We start from the raw sequence: 20,515 nt of genomic DNA, 5'->3' as shown, positions 1-20,515 counted from the left end.
ATTCATTTTAGTTACTGCTTTTTGTAGATGGACAGAATTAAACAAAATGATGTTTTGTGCTGCTCGTGTTTCAAAGTAGCATTCTAATATTTACAAATCTAACTTTTGTACTTTTATGTTCTACTTCTAAGACCAAATAGTTGGCTAGTCTTTTGTATTAACATTTGTTTCTGAAAGTCATCTGTATGTGGCAAAGTTAAGGGGCAAATATGGGGAAAAGTGCCATGGATTCGTGACCCAGGAGGGGCACCTTCGAATCCCAGCCCCTGCCTCAAAGGGAGACCCCGGGGGGAATCACAGCCCAGTGCCTGGGTCCATTCCTGTAACACACCCGGGATGCCAAGAAGCCCATTACAAGAATCAGATCACCTGTACTCTTTCATTTCTCCCTCAGAGTTTGAACTCCTGTCTCCACGTATTCATCCAGTGCTGCTTGCTACATTTAGTTAATTTCTTTATTTCCCTATAATGAATGTTTTCACAGCATCTGTGACGTTGTCGGTAATGATGAAGTGCTCCCCCATTCTGACTTTCTGAATTGAAATACTTAGCTTCCCTGCAGTGTCATTAAGTCTGTGTCATTATGCATTTAACCAGTAAATTATTCATTGTGTAGAATAAATCAGATGTTAAAATATTATGAATGCAGCCCTTCTAATGTAGCTTTCTCTCTCTCTTCTCTTACTCACTGCCTTTCGAAACAGGTTTAAAGTGTAAGTATAATTAACATCTTATGTATGATTTTATATACTATGAAAAGAAAACCCCCGCATACCCCTGATAAAGCAGTCAGTCTGCCGGGACCATGTATGTGACTTCAACTTCCCTTGTGCTTTTGTATGTACAGAATTGAGCTGCTCTTTAACTTTGGGATCCAAGGGAGGAGAAGTGAAAAAGGTCATTTGCTGTGATAGCTTCCACACTCTGAGGTCTTGGTTTTGAGGAAGGAGCTCATAATTGGTGTTCAGGACATTCAGAAAGGGCCAGAATGCCAGGTGTCCCAGGTACCCAAAGGAAACCAAAGCAAGCCCCCATCCTTTAGGAGGGGGACCCTCTGTAAACTACATGGCTTCTGTCAATGAATGTCAAAAATGTTTCAGATCATTTTAAATAGAATAACTTTTTTAAAAAATAGATAGACGATGAAAGATAAGGAAAAATTATGTATCTCCGACATTATGCATCTTCAGCCTTGCCTCACATGATGAGAGATTACTCAATAACCACCAATTATTAATCACAGTTTTAAAGACAGTTTGCCCCCATCTTTAATATTACTATTTCACTTAACTTGCCAATATTTCTACTGAATTCTGTTATTCAAGGGTCAATATTTTAAAGAACTGAAGGAGCAGAGGGTATGAGAGAATGCTACTCAGTGAGGATGCTTCTGTAATTCTACCAGTTTATAAGTTGGAGTATTTGTGTTCCTGATGATTTTAGTATGTTTGTATGCCAACTGATAAGTATATGATTTCTAAAATGAGTTTTTCCTTGCCTTACCCCAGCCGCCAAGCTGAGTGCACCAAGACTGCACGAATCCAGTCGGCATTACCCGCGGCCAAGCCTGCTGCACCCACGCCCGCACCTGTGGCCGCACCCCCGCCGCCCCCGCCTCCCCCTGGGGCACACCTGTATGAAGAGCTGGGGGACAGCACCATGTAAGTAGGCTTTGCAGCCACTCTTACAGACAGGTGGGTGTGATGGATGCTGGGGGGTGAGTATTTCATGTCAACCTGATGCAGAAATGCAGGTTCCTTAAATTATGACATTTTTCTTAACAAAACAAAACAAAAAAAACTAAATTGTTAGGATGAGAACCTAAGAAAGGTTGAGCTGAAAAATAATAACCAAAACACAAGCAAACCAGAAAAGAACATAAAAAACTTAGTAAGAGAAAATTTGCAGATGTCTAACTTGAATAGTCTGTTTGTAAACCTTCACAATTATGCATATATTTTTTTCTCCAGAATTAAGAATATATTCTGAAATTTTCTCATAGAAAATAAGGAAAAATAAAACAATCATAAACAAATCAAAAATAAAAATCAAAAACAAAAAAAAATCATAATCCTGATTTGGTATCAAAAGCCAACTCCTGTTTGGAAGTTTAAAACTGATGTGATGGTTTAAGTCATAGACTTTTTAAAGATGCAATCTTAGGATGTCATAACATAGAGTAATGAAAATCTGAAACCCAAATAAAGAATTAAATATCCAACCACTTAAAGAATATACTTTTCATTATATTCTTCTCAAAAGAGACTGCTGTAATGCTTCATATTGCTCCCACAATATTTGGAACCTCTAAGCAATATTAAATCATCCACATTTGAAAACTCTTAGATTACTGAGAAAAGACTTCACAGATGTTTTCCATAATGATGCTACTCTTATAACCTGATTCCTTTTGGACTTACTTAACTTGCCTATGTTTAAAAATTCAAGAGTAACTATTTTGGGACATGAGATGCAGAACAACCAAGGAGATGATAAAATTCTGAATATGGCTGAATTAAATCCAAGACAGCTTTTATCAACTGGAATTTGGTGGAGTTGAGAGACTAAAACACATTCAACTGTGTTACATTTGTAGCATTTACTAGTAGGAATAAAGCAAGCCTCAAAAATTATGAAATTTACCTTTTAATGAGACAACTTGTTTTAAACACATGTATCAATATTATTACACAAGGTGATGTTAAGTTTTAAAAATGTTAAAACAGATTTTAATGTTGTGTATCTTAATGCTAAAATTGAATTTAATGTTTGACAGTTGAGTGCTTGGCATTCCATTTCTAAAATAATATGGTAAAGTGTTCATGTTTTAAATATAGTTTTTAAAATTTTTAAATTGAGTTGAAAATTATGGTCTCTTTTTGCATTACTGGTGAATGTAGGAATTGAGCCAATATGATTTGATTCTCTTTATATTTACCACCTCTCTCCAGAAAAAAAAAATTCAGAAACTAAGAAGACTTATGAGTAAAGTTTTCTGTTATCTGAAGTTAATGGCATATATTCATTTTTACTTAACAAAAGTAGATACACTGTAACATCATCTGGAATAAATATAGTTTGATGGTGACCATTTTCAAATAGCAACATTTAAGAACTACTTTCATTAGAAAAATTGTGGTAAACTTAGAGAAATTTTCAATTATAATATATATTTAATGAAGTATTTTGTGTTCTTCACATTTAAACATCTTTAACAAATGTTTAAGCTATCTATTTATAAACTTTATATAGGGATTCTAACCATATGTTATTAGAAAATAGATTAGCTTCAAAGGAATTATTACCAAATTTAAACAAACAAACAAACAAAAAATCAAAGGTCATTTTGAAAAGAATCTTAATGATCTAATAATGTCATACAGATTCAACAGTTGGTCTGTAATATATTTACTTTCTTCCAAACAGTATGTTTATCTTCTTTAAAAATCAATGTGGACTAATTTTTCAGTTAGGACATAGAAACAATTCTTAGATTCTCATTTAAAATAACTTTTCAGGATTGAAATCAACCATATGTAATGAAGGTAAATTTTACCTATGTATAGGAAACAGATAGCTAGCTATTTTATGGGATGAGACAACCAAAGAAATGCCATATGGTTTTATCTAAAATATTATTACATATCAGAGTAAAAACAAAATATAAAAACATGCATTTTCTTTTCTGGATATACATATCAAATGTTTACATCAAGTTCCTGTTAGTATTTTCATAACCACCTCAAAGTAACTATAGTTCAAACTCTTTTTTTTTTTTTTTTTTCTGTCTCATGTTTTCTCTTTCCCACCTGTGGATACATAGGCATAAGTAAGTAAATAATATCATTCTAATATGAGGTGTTAGGGAAAAAAGATGCAAGAGAATAGATTAAGTTTTACTCTAAATGTAGTGATCTTCATCATTTTACCATGGAGTCATTTGCTTTTAAAAAGAAATTTCTATCTTTCATATCTCATTCACTTTTGAATGAGATACCTTTTTACCTTAAAAACCTGTACCTCCCAAGAAGTATATCAAAATTCTTGCTCTTAATTTGTTAAAAGTATTTCAAGATGTCTCTTAATCCAAAGTGGTACAGTTCCATTATATAGGTAGTTCTTAGCGAGAACAAACGTATTTTTTTTTAAAAGTACCAAATAATGTGTCAAGTCCATTAAAAAAAAAAAAATGACTTTGCAAGATCAGGAGAAGGATTTGATGTCTATTGAATGCAGATTGTCTGTTCTTCCCGTGTTATCTGGGTGGGCCTGATACCCCAAGCCCAGCTGTGAGGGTTCTTCCTTAGTAGTTTGTTTCTTTGTGAGAACGCACAGTAACAGCCTCAGCTTTATATATAGCATTGTATTGTCTCGCCTGTTTTGCTTTTCAGCGTGGCCACTTAATTTTTATTCACAGTATTTCCTTTTATTTAATTCCTGCTGTGTGGGTAAATATTAAACATTGAGCTTGAGAGCAAAGTCTGAGGAGAGGGCATTCAAAACCCGCCAGCCTTCCTGGCCGAAAGGTCCCAATGCTTTCAATAGTGATATGTGCTTGTGTCCTTTCCCTTAGTTGACTTTATCACTCTCAGCCACTGTGACTCAATGTCAGTGTATGAGCAGATCTTCCACGGATATTGAAACTATGTGACTGGAACATAAGTCTTTTAATTAAAGTCAGTCTTGACCAAAATTTGACACAGATCATATTTAAAATAAATACCAATAGGCCCTCTTGTTATTTGTACTGTTCATAGCATTTTATAATGGATTCAGCTTAAAACTGAAATAGAAGGAAATAACCTCTGTTCAGGTTCTAGCATAACTTCAATTTCTCAACTGTGATTTTGACCTCAATGAGAGAAATTCTCCCACCTGTCCTTGAAGACTTTTAATTCTCTAATCTAGGGAATAGAGAATTCCTTTCTGTATTCTCTTGTAAGCTTTGTCTCAAACTGGAGAGTACTTTTAGCTCCCGGACAGAATGACTGAGAGGAGAGATAATGGTACCGGTTCAGACACAGCTAAGGATCCTTCTCCCCAGACAGACAGCCCTGAGCGTTGTCCACCAAAGCAAAGGATATGAAACCATTAGCCAAAATGCTGGTTTGCAATTTGGAATCATGATTCCTACATAAGAGAACTGTTATGTGTGGTCATGGATACTTTGCTGTATCAAACTCATTAGCCGCCCCCCCGAAAAAAAAATATCAGTCTATGGATTGATGCATTTTCTTAAAAAAGAAAAAAATTTCTCATGCTACTCACAGCTCTCAAGCTTTTCTTGCCCTGCCTTTTTGAGTACAGGGACATGAAAGTAATGTCTGGCTTTGGTAGATTAGTGTTATTTGGCCTTCTATATTTTGAAGTCGTAATGAGAACCATAAAGACATCTTTCTCATGAAAGCTGTGTCACGACCTGTTTCCTTACATTTCATTATCTTCTTTTCTTTCAAGTCTTTTCCTTCTCTACCATTTCCAACAAAGCAGGGGAAATAAGTCAGTCTCGGAAGACAGGAAAAGTCCCCAAACTGTGATGCCCTTTTCTTCCAGCACTACTGAGGCTCACAAGCAGGCTCATGTAGATGGATCTCTTAAGAACAACCAGCCCAAGTCGGTAAGAAAATTCACACTGATGTCTGACGAGGATGCCTCAAGTATCCATGGTACTCTTTATAAGGAAACTCTAGATCCAGGACCAGCAAATTCAGACTTTTTACTAAGAACAGATTTTATAGACTCATTTTTACCCAAAACACAAGCCAGGAGTAAGTCCCTGAGGGGCCCAAGAGAAATGTTTCAGAGGATGTGGAATCAGCCAGTCTACTTCCCTCAGAGACCAGTGTGGGAACTTCCCAAGAGACCAGAAGCCATAGAGCTGGAGCAGTGGCAGAGCAACAGGCAGGAAGGTGGAAAGGAAACCACTGGAGCCTTTCCAAAGAGAAAAGGTAGCAGCAGTCCCCGGCCTACTGTTGGAGATTCGAATGTACCCGAGAGAGGAGAAACAAGGCAAGGTGAATCACTGCCCACACACGGAGCAGAGCCCTTGGAATCTCTGCCTTCAGACTCCTCCTGTTTCTCTCCTTCATCTCATTCTTCCTACTCCACCTTGCCAGCTGTTTCAAGAACCGTGGAACTCCTGTCAGAACCTGATGTCATCCTTTCTCCTGCTGACTGTTGCCTGGAACCTTCTCCTTCAGTGCCCTGCGTTTTAAATTCCCCAGGCGTTAGGAGAGAGACACCCACATGTACGGTGACAGTTGAAACCAGAAGAAACATGTTTGAAATCATTCCCAAACCACCAAATATCTCCCCTCCTCCCCCTCCTCCTCCACCTCTTGTCCTTAGTCCATTTGCTCTTTCCTGTCTTCCCCCTCCTCCTCCGATTCTTTCACTTTCTGCCCCTCCTTCTCCTTCCTCTTCTTCTTCACCTCGTCTGCCTTCACTCCCCTCCCCCCCTCCCCCCTCCCCGCCTCTCCCTTCTTCTCTGTCTCTTCCAACTTGGGCTCCGTCCACTAAGCCTGTCAGTGTCCCCATTGTTCAGCGCACTGTCAGTGTGACGCCCCCCGGGGAAATGGAGTCCTCTGTCAGACAGCCGCCAGCCTTTGCAACAGCTTGTCGTGCAAATTCCCAGAGAGAACCAAAGGGCATCCTCAAGCATATTAAAAACTTAGCCGACCTTGAAAAGTCGGTAGCTAATATGTACAGTCAAATTGAAAAAAACTTCCCACCAACACACAACTCAAGACTGGAAACTCGTTGCCCTCCAGAAACAGAAAATGTGGAAGTGACTGAATGCGGCCAGGGGAATTTGCACGGTATTGTCGAGGGCACTGAGAACCTGCCTGACAGTCAATCTACTTCACTGTAATGTTGATTTTCCTGTTTTAACTGGACAACTCTTTTGTTGACCGAAATCTTCAAGTGGAGGCAAATTTGAACATTAAAGAAGATTCCATTCTTTTACCCTAAACTCAGTGCAATGCTGTTTTTCCTCATTTTTTTTTTACTTTCAAAGATTATTAACCTCATCATTTCTAACTCATAGATTTACCTTAATTTTCTTAACTACGAAGTAGCATTATTTGTCTGCATTTATTTAAAAAGTAAGTAATTTCAATCTATTTTTCAATGGGAATATATGGGCAAGAAAGTTATATCTCCAGCTTAAACCAATGGCCTGTTAACATGTTAATGCAGTAATGCCTACGTTTACTTTCTGATCATAGTTTTACTGAATGCTCCTGGAAAAAAAAAAAAAAAAAGCAAACTGTTAAAATAATCTCCCCAAAATTATATCATAGGTTCTGTTCTTTCCTTGAAGTCTATGTATTTGGTAAGCTTAAACACTACCAAAGTAAAAATGTCATGTATCCAGAAATGCAGGATTTGACAGATACGGTATTCGGAAATAAATACCAGGTGCTGTAAGATGTAATCATCTGTTTCCTTACAATGACATTCTTTACTCTGGCTTGCTTTTATCTTACTAGTATGCTTATACATTTGAAAAATCTTTTACTTTTTAAATGATGGTCTTATTCTGTTTATTTCTCATTATGCTTTCTCTTCCCTTCTTTACAATGAAAATAAATCTTGAATCGTGGCTTTTGTAAGACATTTCACTGTACCCACAAATGTTTAAAGTGGTCTTCAGTTTTGCTTGTCCACATGTTGATATCATCTCATAATTTTATCAGAAGATTCCCCTTCAAGGAAAATATTTTTCTCCAGTTTAATAAAATCCTAATAAGTTTCATCAAAATAAGATTCAATAAATGTCTATGAAGGTTTACCTACTATGATTTTAGTTAATATTTGATGAAAATTATAAATATTTTTATTAAGTTTATCAATAATATAAAATGTTCATCAAAATTTTAGAATAGCATATTGGCTTCATTTCTATTTACCTTTCTTTACTCTAGATAAATCATACAAATGAGGAAAATATTAACACTTTAAATAGAAATCAAGAAGGAATATATCTAGCAAACTGTCCTCAGTTTTATATAGGCCTTTACTCTTTATATTAGGCAAAGAGGATAAAAATGTATACTTGAGAATGGAATTTTATGTTGTAGTTGTTCTCAGAACTCAACTTGGTAAATTCTTAATGGCATCAGCTCAGCTAAGTGTTACCTTCCTATCTTTTTAATGAAAGTTACACTTGACCAGCAAGTAATTACACTGTTTTCCCATATAACACATGGAATAAATTGTATTTGTAATTCCCCACTGTGAATACAGGTGTAATTATTTGATTATTCTGCAATTCTATTATAGAAGATAAAAGTCTGCACAGAAAAACAAAGCAAAGTTTCAAAATATAGGCAAAGGTCTTGCTTGATAATTTCCATTTTAAGTATATTAATATAGCCTCAGAGAGGGCCTTATAATGCATCATTTCAAAGGTTTTGTTCAGCTCTTACATTATGTGACATTTCTTCAAGAACGTGGTCTGTTATCCCTGTTTAATGGTATCAGAGTTTAAAAAAAAAAAAACTATAGATCTAATTATTTTCATTAGCTCCTCTGATTCAGATTCTTTTCATCCAAATCCAGAGTAACTTACTTCTTGGGGTTCTTGAACATGATTTTTTTCTCTCTTTCACTGAAACACTTCAGTTGGAGTTTTTGTTGGCAGCTGGTCATATGCATGAGAACTTGTGCTATTTGGCGGACTCTGACAAGGTATTATTCATGATTGTGTAAGCCTTTGATATGACTGTGTGTTTTTTAAAAATATTTTGTATCAACTTCTTGAATATATGAAAGAAATTCCTTGAGAATGTATTCTCTAAATAATTACAAAGAAATATAAAAACTCCAAATAACAATCTCATGTAGGTATCTGTAGCCTTACTGAATCTGTAATGTTTTCTGTCATTTTTATAATATTTGTCTAAATATCTTACTAGTATCTTGTGCTTTTTAAATGAAATATCCATTCTCATGTTTGTTTGGTTTTCTTTTTAAATTTATCTCTCTTTTTTTTAAGATATCAATTATTTATTTGACAGAGAGAGAGGGATCACAAGTAGGCAGAGAGGCAGGCAGAGAGAGAGGAGGAAGCAGGCTCCCCGCCAAGCAAAGAGCCCAATGCGGGGCTTGATCCCAGGACCCTGAGATCATGACCTGAGCTGAAGGCAGAGGCTCAACCCACTGAGCCACCAGGCACCCCTCCATTCCCATGTTTTATATTTACTTCAGTTTTTTACATATATATTCTATTTGGAGATCTCCAACTTCGTCATAGAAGTCAGTTACAACATCTGCGTAAGACCTATTATGAGTACACAGGCCAAAATACTATTCCTCTTCTCAATCCTTGAACCCCCACAACCTGACAACCAACCTCCACAGAAAGAATATCATTTTTTCTTCTGCATAATTATGCTCTAATTAGTGCATAAGAAATTATTAGATACCTTTTTAAAAGATGAAAGTAGGTTACCATACATTTTCCTTATTGTTAAAAGTAAACTTAATGTAAAGAAGTAGTGTGAAGTAAATAATTAATACACGTTGAATATAATCTACATAAAAATGCATTAATATTATATGACTGGTCTTAGAAGGACCGAAAGGAAGTCATGTTAGTTGTAAGCCCACAGACAGTGATATCCACTGATTCTGTTGTGTGCTTTTTCCAAGTGACTTTCTGCTTTTGAGCTGAGACAGACAATACAAATAACCGCATGAAAGGTAACAGAAAGGTTAATGGAAACATGTAGCTCATCTCTTGATATTTCATTCTCTACATGTATGAAAAATACTGCTAATGAAAAAAGTTAGCTTAAATATCCTGGAGAATAAAGTTCAGCTTTGGCTGGACACTTTATTTCATGTATGTGACTCAGTTCTCATTACTAAAACCAGAGTATGAGTGTCTCTATCTATGTCTGAAAGATACAAATTGAGGACACTTCTAAATGCTTTAGAAGGATTATCATTCTCATAACTATTGGCAGAACCATAGAAGCAAAATTCACTAAAGAACCATTTCAAATAATGAATTGCCAACAAGATTAAGTAAGCATTATACTACCATTATTACCAACCATTTCAATCAGCAATGCCTTAACCACTTAAGATTTGTTCAGATAAGTAGACTTATTTTGTAAAGGCCTTGTAATAGTTTAAAGAAATTTTCTAGAGAGATATGTATGTGCCTCTTCATAGCAGTCCCTAGCTTTATATATGTGGTTCATAATAGCATATGATACATATAGTACTTTAGATCAACTGTAAGTAATAGATAAAAATCTTTATAACTACTGGCATTCAACACTGAAAGCATTGTATACTCCCCCCCACCCCAGGTACAGCTGAACATTTCTCCAACTTGTGGCCAATGAACTTTATAAATCTTTATTTAATATTGAATATGAAATGGAAGTGAAAATATTTAGCTCTTATATTTATGTCTAATAATGTCACTGACCCTTAAAAGCTATTCAGTATTCTGCATTCATTATTTTTAGAATCAATTGATGCAAACAGACAAAAAACATCTTACAAAAGTTTGGAAGAATATATTCTAGTCGTTAAGGTCATTTCTCATTCTGTACCAATATACTATTCATGTATAAAACACATCTTTTCCCCAAATGAGTATCTTACATGTATCAAGTCTTGGCAAGGTTAGAGATGATATAAAATATTTTTAATCCAGTTGATAATAACAGAGTCAAAGTGTGTTACTATACACCACTGAGATAAAATAGATTATTTCAGGTATGCTGGTGCTAGGGTCTGGCCTGCTAACTTTGTAGTCATAGAGGCATGAAACTGCAACCTTCCTGTCCTGATAAACTGCCACAAAATGTGTTTCTCACTGAGACAATTTTTAGTAAAAATTACCTTCTCATTTTTCTCAGATTAAAAAAAAATAATCTTATCTATACTTTTCTTGAATCTGAAACTCTAAGTTGTTTAATACTGATCTCTCTGTTTCTGCCTTGCAGGAGAGTTTATGCATCAGAGGTAAGGGCTTTACAGTGTTATATAAAGCTTACTAGGAAAATATTTACGTTCTAGGCAGGACTGACTTTTCTTGCATAGCTAGGATATTTTCCTTTACTTCAATAAAACTTAGAAGTACGCTGGGCTATTTATTTTCTTTTATACCTGTTGCTATTTTGTTCTGAGGTTTTAAGTGAGTGAACAAATATCAAATGCTCACCTTTCCAAGGATAGATTTATTGTTTCCTGAATTGCTGTTACTCAATATTGTGACATTCACCCAAATTTATTTTTCTAAGGCTAGAAATGTACTTTAGAAACCTGGGACCTTTGTTTCTTTTACCAGAGTCCAAGTCTCCTTCCTAACACATTAGAACTTAAGATCTTAAAGAGTTTTAGAAAGTCAGACTATGAGAATGCTCAGGCATTTGGAGAAGATAGTGGTGATTCAGGCCAGTGGGATCTGGCTAGCCGCTCTCCAAGTGGTACTGCCAATGAGGTCACCGAGAACCTAGCCGAATTTAGCAGACAGCTTCCCAGTCAAGAGAGTGCAATGAGCTCACGACCTAACTGGCCACCAGCTGAGAAAGCGTGAGTCCTAATGTATTTGGAAATCAGGCTGAATGCATTTCAGAATAACTGGTTTTCAGAGACAGGTAACAGATTGGATCAGACTGTCTCTACCGCCAACTTCCTCCTCCTTTAAATGAATGCCTTCAGTAGACAAACTCACTCACAGCCTCACGAAACGTCAGTCCTGCCTTCAGTTACCTGGCTGTTCTCCGGCTCATTTCTGAAGGCTGATTTGTCACTGGAATTGTCTCCCAGGATTTCTCTGCCCACATTCCCAATGTCATTCCCTTTAAGATTTGTGTTGTGTATCCCTCAGAGTGGATAAACCAAAATTTGAAGTATGTCTCTTGTTCGCACGTATTATAGTATAAATTATCAGGAAACACACCGTAGAGACCGTGTTTCCTTTAAATGAGTAGGGGTGAGGCTGAGAGTAAGTAAGGAGTGATCCCTGCAAAATCCAAGGAAGGACAATTTCCCAGATCACAAAAGAATTTCTGAAAGCATGCTCAGTGTTCGGCTGTAAGTAACCCACGTTTTGGTAAAAAGAAAAACAGAGAGCATTTCTTAACTACGACGATGCGTTATGACTATATGATTATGTTATGTGCTCTACTCTTCTCACTAATGAATCTGATTACATTTAATGTGGGGAGAAAAAAGAGGGGCAATTTAAAACAAGGTTAAACTTGTTCAAAATAATCCTGTGGCACTTGAAGTGCTTTTAAAATCATAAATAACTTTTTATACAAAGAAGAAGTTTGAACTGAAAAGTTACTTACAGGTTTTCATCGATTAAAGGTTATTCACTTTGATGTTACCTAAAACAATGATGAAACAGAAAATAATTCTTTGTTATTTCACATTCCAACATCAACAGTCAAAATATTGGTAGCTATCACATGAATAATAATTCATAATCCTAAGGTAACCAGTTTTAAGCTGTGGCCTTTTTTTCTCTTGTCAATCATGATCTCCTTTTTCCACCTGAATTATCTTCTAAACCTTTTTCTATTTTAATTTCCTTTGGCAGCAACAGCAACTGCTGAGGCCTTCTCTTCTTAAACCAGAGGTATCAATTTTCTTTTTCTTTTCAACCTCACTGAATCTCCACTATATTTTATGTCACATTAAGGCCTGTCCAACACGCAGCAGAATGTAATCAAGTGGCATGATTTTCTAAGATGGAGAAGGGGTGGTTTAAAGTGGAAACAAATATATAAATAAGTAAGCAAGCTAATCACTTCTCTCTTGCTTGTGGGGGGCTGAAATTCCAAATTTTTATCTTCATTCTCTAGGAGTTAGACAAATAAGACCTTTGCTCCTATTGAAAGCAAGCTATCATTGAATAAGACAAATCATGAACTGTTTATTTATTCCAGTTCTTTGAAAAAAGTTGATGGTATTTTGATAGGGATTGCATTGCATGGGTAGATTGCTTTAGGTAGCACAGACATTTTCACAGTATTTGTTCTTCCAGTTCAAGAGCATGGAACAGCTTTCCATTTCTTTGTGTCTTCTTCAATTTCTTTCGTGAGTGTTCTACAGCTTTCTGAGTACAGATCCTTTGCCTCTTCACTTAGATTTATTCCAAAGTATCTTATGGTTGTGGGTACAATTATAAATGGGATTGACTCCTTCTCTTTCTTCTGTCTTGCTGTTGGCATATAGAAATGGAGCTGATTTCTGTGTGTTGATTTTATATCCTGACACTTTACTGAATTCCTGTATGAGTTCTAGCATTTTGGGGGTGGAACCTTCTGAGTTTTCCACATAAATTATCCTATCATCTGCAAAGAGTGAGAGTTTGTTTGACTGCTTCTTTGCTGATTCAGATGCCTTTTATTGCTTTTTGTTGTCTGACTGCTGAGGCTAGGACTTCTAGTACTATGTTGAACAGCAGTGCTGATAGTGGGCATCCCTGCCGTGTTCCTGACCTTAGCTCTCAGTTTTGCCCCACTGAGAATGATATTCACTGTGGGCTTTTCATAGGATGGCTTTTATGCTATTGAGGTGTGTTTCCTCTTTGCCTACACTGTGAAGAGTTTTAATCAAGAAAGGATGCTGTGCTTTGTCAAATGCTTTTTTCCTGCATCTATTGAGAGGATCATATGGTTCTTGTCCTTTCTTTTATGAATGTATTGTATCACACTGATTGATTCGCAGATGTTGAACCAACCTTGCAGCCCAGGATCAGTCCCTCTTGGGCATGGTGAACAATCCTTTTAATGTACTGTTGGATCCTGTTGCCTAGTATTTGGGTGAGAATTTTTGCATCTGTGTTCATCAAGGAATTGTTCTGTATTTCTCCTTTTTGATGGGGTCTTTATCTGGTTTTGGGATCAAGGTGATGCTGGCCTTGTAAATTGAGTTTGTACGTTTTCCTGTCATTTCTATTTTTTGGAACAGTTTCAGGAGAAGAGGTATTAATTCTTCTTTACATGTTTGTTTAGGTTTTCTATTTCTTTCTGGTTCAGTTTTGGTAGTTTATACATCTCTAGTACTGCATCCATGTCTTCCAGATTGTCTGATTTGTTGGCATATAGTTGCTTCATTTTCATTTGTTTCCATGAAATTTTTTAATTCTTTGGTTAGACCCATTCATTCTTAAGTAGGATGAGCTTTAGCCTCCATGTATTTGAGTTCTTTCTAACTTTCCTCTTGTGATTGAGTTCAAGATTCAAAGCATCATGGTCTGAAAACATGCAGGGAATGATCCCAATCTTTCAGTACCTGCTGAGACCGGATTTGTGACCCAGGATGTCATCTATTCTGGAGAATGTTCTGTGTGCACTAGAGAAGAATGTAAATTCTGTCACTTTGGGATGGAATATTCTGAATTTATCTGTGAGGTGCATCTGGTCCAGTGTGTCATTTAAAAGCCCTTAGATCCTTGTTGATGTTATGCTTGGATGATCTGTTCATTTCAGTGAGGGGGTATTAAAGTCCCCTACTATTATTGCTGATGTGTTTCTTTGATTTTGTTATTAATTGGCTTATATAATCAGATGTTCCCATGTTAGGGGCAAAAATATTTACAACTGTTACAACTTCTTGTTGGATAGACCCTTTATGTCCTACCTTATTTCTTACTACAATCTTTTAAAATCTAATTTGTCTGATAAAAGGATTGCTACATCAGCTTTCTTTGATGTCCATTAGCATGGTAAATGGTTTTTCACCCCCTCACTTTTAATCTGGAGGTGTCTTTGGGTCTAAAAAGAGTTTCTTGCAGACTTCCTATTGACTTCATATCATGTCTTTTGATTGGGTCATTCAGCCCATTTACGTTCAGGGTAACTATTGAAAGATATAAATTTAGCGCCATTGTCTAGCCTGGAAGATGACTGTTACTGTTTATTGTCTCTGTTCCTTTCCGGTCTATGTTACTATTGGGTTCTCTTTCTTGATTAGAGGACCCCTTGCAATATTTTTTGTAGGGCAGGTCTGGTGATTGCAGATTCTTTTAGTTTCTGTTTGTCCGGAGTCACTGAGGTTTATCCAATGTACAATTATCACAGCTTAAAAAGTTTCACCTGGCTTCTAAGACACAGATTAGTGTGTCTCTTTTCAAAGTTTATGCAAACAGGATTCGATAGAATCCTGTATCCCATTGACACCTGACTTCTGTTGCTCATTGTTCTGTTTGGGAGCGTCATTTCTGTTACTGAGTGATGCAGTAGTGTGTATCTCATGGACTTGTGCCTCAGTTCCAGTTTTTGGCTGTTACAAATGATGTCTTTTGGTGCACAATTGTACACACTTATGTTTAGCATATAAATGGATCTATATTGAATTTTTGTGAAAGGATATGCATATTTTTGACTTTTGTATTTTTGCCAAACATTTTCCAAAGGATTTGGTGGATTTATAAAGTGTCTGAGAGATCTAGTTATTCCATGTTCCTGCTAAAACATGGCACTGCTGATTCTTCTGTTTGTTTGTTGGAACCGTTCTGGTGGGTAAACTGAAACAGTTTTACCATTGAAATTGGACACCTTTGCCAAAGTATTTGTAAGCTGCAAAGTCACCAGAAAGTAGTAACATGAAGAAGCATCAAAGGAAATAGTGGAAGTGAATGGAGGTTATTAGATGCGAGTGAGGAGCACATGGGAGACCTGACTGTGGTTATGGGTAGGGCGTAAACAGTATGGCAGAGGACAAGCAGTAACTAGAACACGAACTGCTGCCAGTAGTGCCAGCAACTAAATTCATGACATAGAAATGGAACCCAGTTCTGCGCTGCCATCTTGTTATTTTTCAAGAGAAACACAAATCCTGACTTTTTTAATCACATTTTCTGATTAGATTTTGGGCAACTACATTCAAGTGATAAAGCACAAATGAGGGTCATTGTCCATATCCACCATGAAGCCTGTGAATTCCCCACTTTTTAGTAACTATTTTTTTCCTGACTTATTACTAGATCTGGGCCGACAGAATTGCTATTTAAATAACAGATGACGTCAGGGATAAATACCTACCCATTTTACTGTGGGCGCTGATACTTTTTCCTCCCTCCCTTTGCTTATTTCATTGCACAATTCATTTGGTTAAGTTTTACAGTTCAGCCTACTTGAAATGTTAAAATATAATGATATTGAATTTAATAGTTATTTAAAACTAGTTATATGTGTATAAAAAATATGTATTTTTCCCCCCTCAGGAAAAACATCTTTCTGTTAAGAGCGGAGTGAGAATTTAGAACTGAAACCTTGAAAGGGCTGCTGTCCTGACAATTTTTTTTTTAAGTAATTAAGTCCAGAATTAGCAGTATGTTTTTAAATGTAAACATTCTTGAGAGGTATCACACATAAATATCATAATTGATGTATAAATGATTAACAGGAAATTCTTTCATAAAAATAAATGTAATGAACAGAAGTGCTCGGGGTGCTGTGAAGCTGTTATCAGGAAGGTAACTTTCTCATTCCCTCAAGGCTAAAGTCTATTTAATAATACAAGTTAAAACAGAGTGAAGTATGAAATGTCTACTGATAGTTTTAAAAGTTAACCAAGAACAAGTGATATGCTCGTCTAGAAAAAATGTAGCTTTTTTACTCCCTCAGGTCTAATAACATAACCTTATTTCACGTCAGATAGTTATAGCTAGAGAAAGAAGTTTTGATTATGTTTGACTAACATGTGTAATTAAAGTTTTTTGGCAGGAGTGTTCTAAGAGTCATGGGATTCTAGGTCTGGAAATAAATCTGAATTCATTTGATCTAAAATGTGATAAGAATCTATTTTCAAATGCGATTTCTTTCTCTGAACAATAGGAGTTATCCATGGAGTCTGGAATTGATCCTGGCCAGGAATACGGACAAGATTATTACAGTTATGAGCATGGGTACATCTTCAGATTTTTTTATCCAGTATCAATATTTTTTTATGAATAATAAGGGGCTACTGAATCTTATTACTAGCACTTGTGTTATAAATGTCACTTCATCAGTTTCATCTTTGAAAAGGAATTACATATCTACTTTTAGTTTCAGTCAAGTTTTATCCATTTTTCTACATTCAGATCTGGTTTGATGTTCCATGTTGATACTGACTACAACTTTAACGATGCAGTAAAATGATTCAAAATTATTTAAATGAGAAATAGAAGTCAAACATATTTGCTCAATTCCTGAATTCACCATTTCGTGCATATGAGATGTTTATCTAACTAGTCAGGCTCAAGATTTTCCCAAGGGATTAAGAAGAAAACATATTTTAGAATCTAGTAATAAGCATTTTAAGTCACTATACACACACGTTAACTGATTTCTAAAGTTACAGAAGAGGATTGCATACACCATTCCAGACCATGTTTGAAGCAGATCTTCACTGTAAGATAGAAATGTTATGTCCTGAATAAGCTATTTGTTTTACAGAGAATCTATTTCCTGCTCTAAATTCTTCAACTAATTAAGGAACTATATCCCCTTCTCTAAGCAACAGTCTCTCCCAAAACTTAAATCTGAAATAACCTCTTTTTACAGTTGCTCTAGGATACCATCATGGCAAAAACCACTGGCCAACAGGTTGTAGTTCTTAGCTATGGTTTTGTAACTAGCTGACAAGGAGCATGATAGGCACTGTATAAATATCTGCTGATTGAAGGATGAGAATAAAGAAGAAAAAAGATCAGTCATGGTTTCCAGGACCTCATGGAAACATGCTAAAGGCTGTAAGTTTCTGTTTCAGGTATGAAATGCCTCAGTATGGAAGCCGTCGCCGTCTGTTACCACCGGCTGGACCAGAGGAGTATGGGGAGGTAGTTGGTGAAGCCGAGGAGGAGTATGAGGAGGAAGAGGTAATGCCATAATGTTTAACCCTAGTTGAATAGCAGGCTGCAAAAAATTCCAAAAATTTTTCATCCTATTCACTTACTACTCATTTTCTGTAGAAATTTAATAATGCAGACCATTTCATTGCCCTGTTTATAGAAGGAAATTAATTGTTGTGAAAGTCTAATTTATTTCCTTCTATAAAATGTTAAATGCCTGAAATAAAGCCACAATAAAGTTTATATTTTCTATAATCCTAAAAGTTATCATTATAATCAAATACATAATAAACACTATTCTGCAAAACAGTGGTTACTTTGGTAACCACATTGTCTGGCATACCTAAAAATCATGGAAAAGTACAGTTGCCAGACAGAAACAAAATATTACCGCCAATATGTTTAACAGAATTCTGTCATGTATGTCTTAATTAACATGAGTCACTTTGCCTTTAATATTTACTTGGAACGTTCATGTAAAACAAAAACAAATCAATGTCACTGTAGCTTTACCCCGTTTAAAATTGAGAAAATAGTCAACTGTCACATAATTTCATTAAAGAAACCATAGGGAGAGAGGAGAGGTGATGATTACTTCTTTCTCCTTTGATCTAAAATCTAAAATAAACTCTGAATGAGAAAAAAAAAATTAGAAGGCCTTAGATTTTAGTACTGTATAGTATAAGCCAAAATAAAATACTTCTTCGTGATCACTTTGCATCCATACGCAGTGGGGATGAATGGTGGAGAACTGGGTCTGCTTCTCCGAAACCAGTCATAACCCTGCAGAGTCATCCCTGCTTGACTTGGGTGCCACAAGGTCCTAGCCTAACCAGCCTCGAGCTGACGGTTCAATTGCCTTTTCGTGATTTTCAGGAAGAGGCAAAGAGAATTAGAAAACCCAAAGTTGAAGTTAGAGAGCCTAGTGAGGAGGAGGAAGTAGTGGTCACCATTGAGAAGCCACTGCCAGCCGAGCCCACGTACACAACGTGGAAGAGAGCCAGGATCTTCCCAATGATTTTCAAGAAAGTTCGAGGGCTCGCGGACAGAAGGGGCCTCTCTGACCTGGAGGGGGAAGAGTGGCAGAGACGCCTTGAGGAAGTGGATAAAGATTACCTGAAGCTCACTCTGGACCAAGAAGAAGCCACGGAAAGCACGGTGGAGTCGGAGGAGGAGTCCTCCAGCGACTACACTGAGTACAGTGAGGAAGAGTCCGAATTCAGTGAGTCAGAGACCACGGAAGAGGAGTCCGAGTCAGAGACCCCCTCGGAGGAGGAAGAGAGCTCGACTCCATCTTCAGAAGAGTCAGAGTCCACAGAGTCGGAAGGGGAGAAGGCCCGGAAAAACATCTTTCTGGCCAGAAGGCGGCCTGTGGTTGAGGAGGTCAAGCCGGTCAAAAGGAGAAGAGAGGAGCCCCCGGAAGAGCTGGAGGAAGAGCCGGCGGTGGAGGAGGAAGCAGGAGAGGAGACTGAGCTGGGCCCTGAAGAGGAGCCCGCAGGCCTCGAGGTCCCCGAGGAGGAGGGCAGTGCAGAGTCTGTTTCGGTGGAGGCAGGTGGGGGCAGCGAGGAGGAGTCCGAGCCGGGCAGCAGCGTCAGCAGCAGCAGCAGCGAAAGCCAGTCCGGAGGGCCCTGGGGCTACCAGGTGCCCGAGCGGGCCACCCACAAGAAAGCACCCCGGGAGCAGCCCCCGGGAGCCGGCTCTGAGGACGACAACACGGCACTCTGAGACGCGGGGCCCAGGAGGTGGGAGTTTGCCGTGGCGAGTGCTCTTGCGTGCCGTGCTTTCTGTGTGCTCTCTGCAGTGACGCTCCAAGGGAGGAACGTGACTGTGACCTCTCGCTGACCTAGGACTGGAAGCATGCCAGGAAGGGGAGCATATGTGCGCACCGAGTAGACTTGTACGTCAGAGCACATTAGGGTCAGACTGCCTCATCTTCCTCTGTTAGCCATCCCAAAGACGAGCCCTGAGTCCGCAGTTGGTATCTGCCAGTGGGGTTTCTGTGAATGCACTGGGCATTACCAGGGCCGCCCTGCCTGCTGGGATGGATTTGGGGAGTACATGGGCACGTTTTTATTTCATCTGTAGACAATAAATCATTAGGACAACACTGGCAACAACTGAGGCCTCTATAAAAGTCTACTTTTGCATGTGTGTACATTTCAGCTGGCAGAAGGATTGGTAAAAGAAAAATAAATTTGTAGAAATGTCCATTGTGTTCCAGTTGCTTACTAGAGGAAGTTTATAATCATTCATTTTCATTTTTGTGTATTACTGAATGATTCAGGATGGGAAGATTCTTTCTTTCCAGGTCACATCTGTTGAAATAAAATGATCCAGAAAACCAGGATATTCCAAGTGAATACAAAAAGGATACAAAAAGTTTGGCTAATAATGAAATGTTAATTAGAAATTAGAATGATGCAGCTTTAAAAAGTCCTTAAAATTTGGAAAAAGGAAGTATTAGTATAAACAGACTATACTAATACTGTGTGTTTCCTTCAATTTGACTTCGTAGAAGAATAGAGCAACTGTTAAACAATGGATCAGATCCTTATCTAAATTTAAGTAACACATACACTTTTCCCTTTCATGTAGAGCACTAATCTGATCTAGAATACAAGTGCTTCCTAAAACGTCTGCTTCTTAACTGGGCAACCCCTTCTTCAGAAGTTAAGCTCTAAAACCAGTGGACAGTTG

General features: G+C 37.3%; 1 protein-coding gene across 1 annotated transcript in view; it reads left to right on the top strand.

Moving 5' to 3' along the window:
- The window catches only part of PCDH15 (protocadherin related 15), a 1,723,534-nt gene extending 1,703,991 nt beyond the window's left edge, over positions 1-19,543 (top strand). The window contains exons 34-37 of the mRNA XM_032313059.1: positions 705-713; positions 1,509-1,661; positions 17,737-17,845; positions 18,695-19,543. Coding sequence (XP_032168950.1) covers positions 705-713; positions 1,509-1,661; positions 17,737-17,845; positions 18,695-19,543 — 1,120 coding nt within the window. The remainder of the gene's footprint in view (positions 1-704; positions 714-1,508; positions 1,662-17,736; positions 17,846-18,694) is intronic.
- The last annotated feature ends 972 nt before the right edge of the window (positions 19,544-20,515 follow it).

Source organism: Mustela erminea, chromosome 14, assembly GCF_009829155.1.
Source record: "Mustela erminea isolate mMusErm1 chromosome 14, mMusErm1.Pri, whole genome shotgun sequence".
Lineage (NCBI taxonomy): Eukaryota > Metazoa > Chordata > Mammalia > Carnivora > Mustelidae > Mustela > Mustela erminea.
Note: the sequence above shows the minus strand (reverse complement) of the source record. Positions and strands in the feature narration are given on the sequence as shown.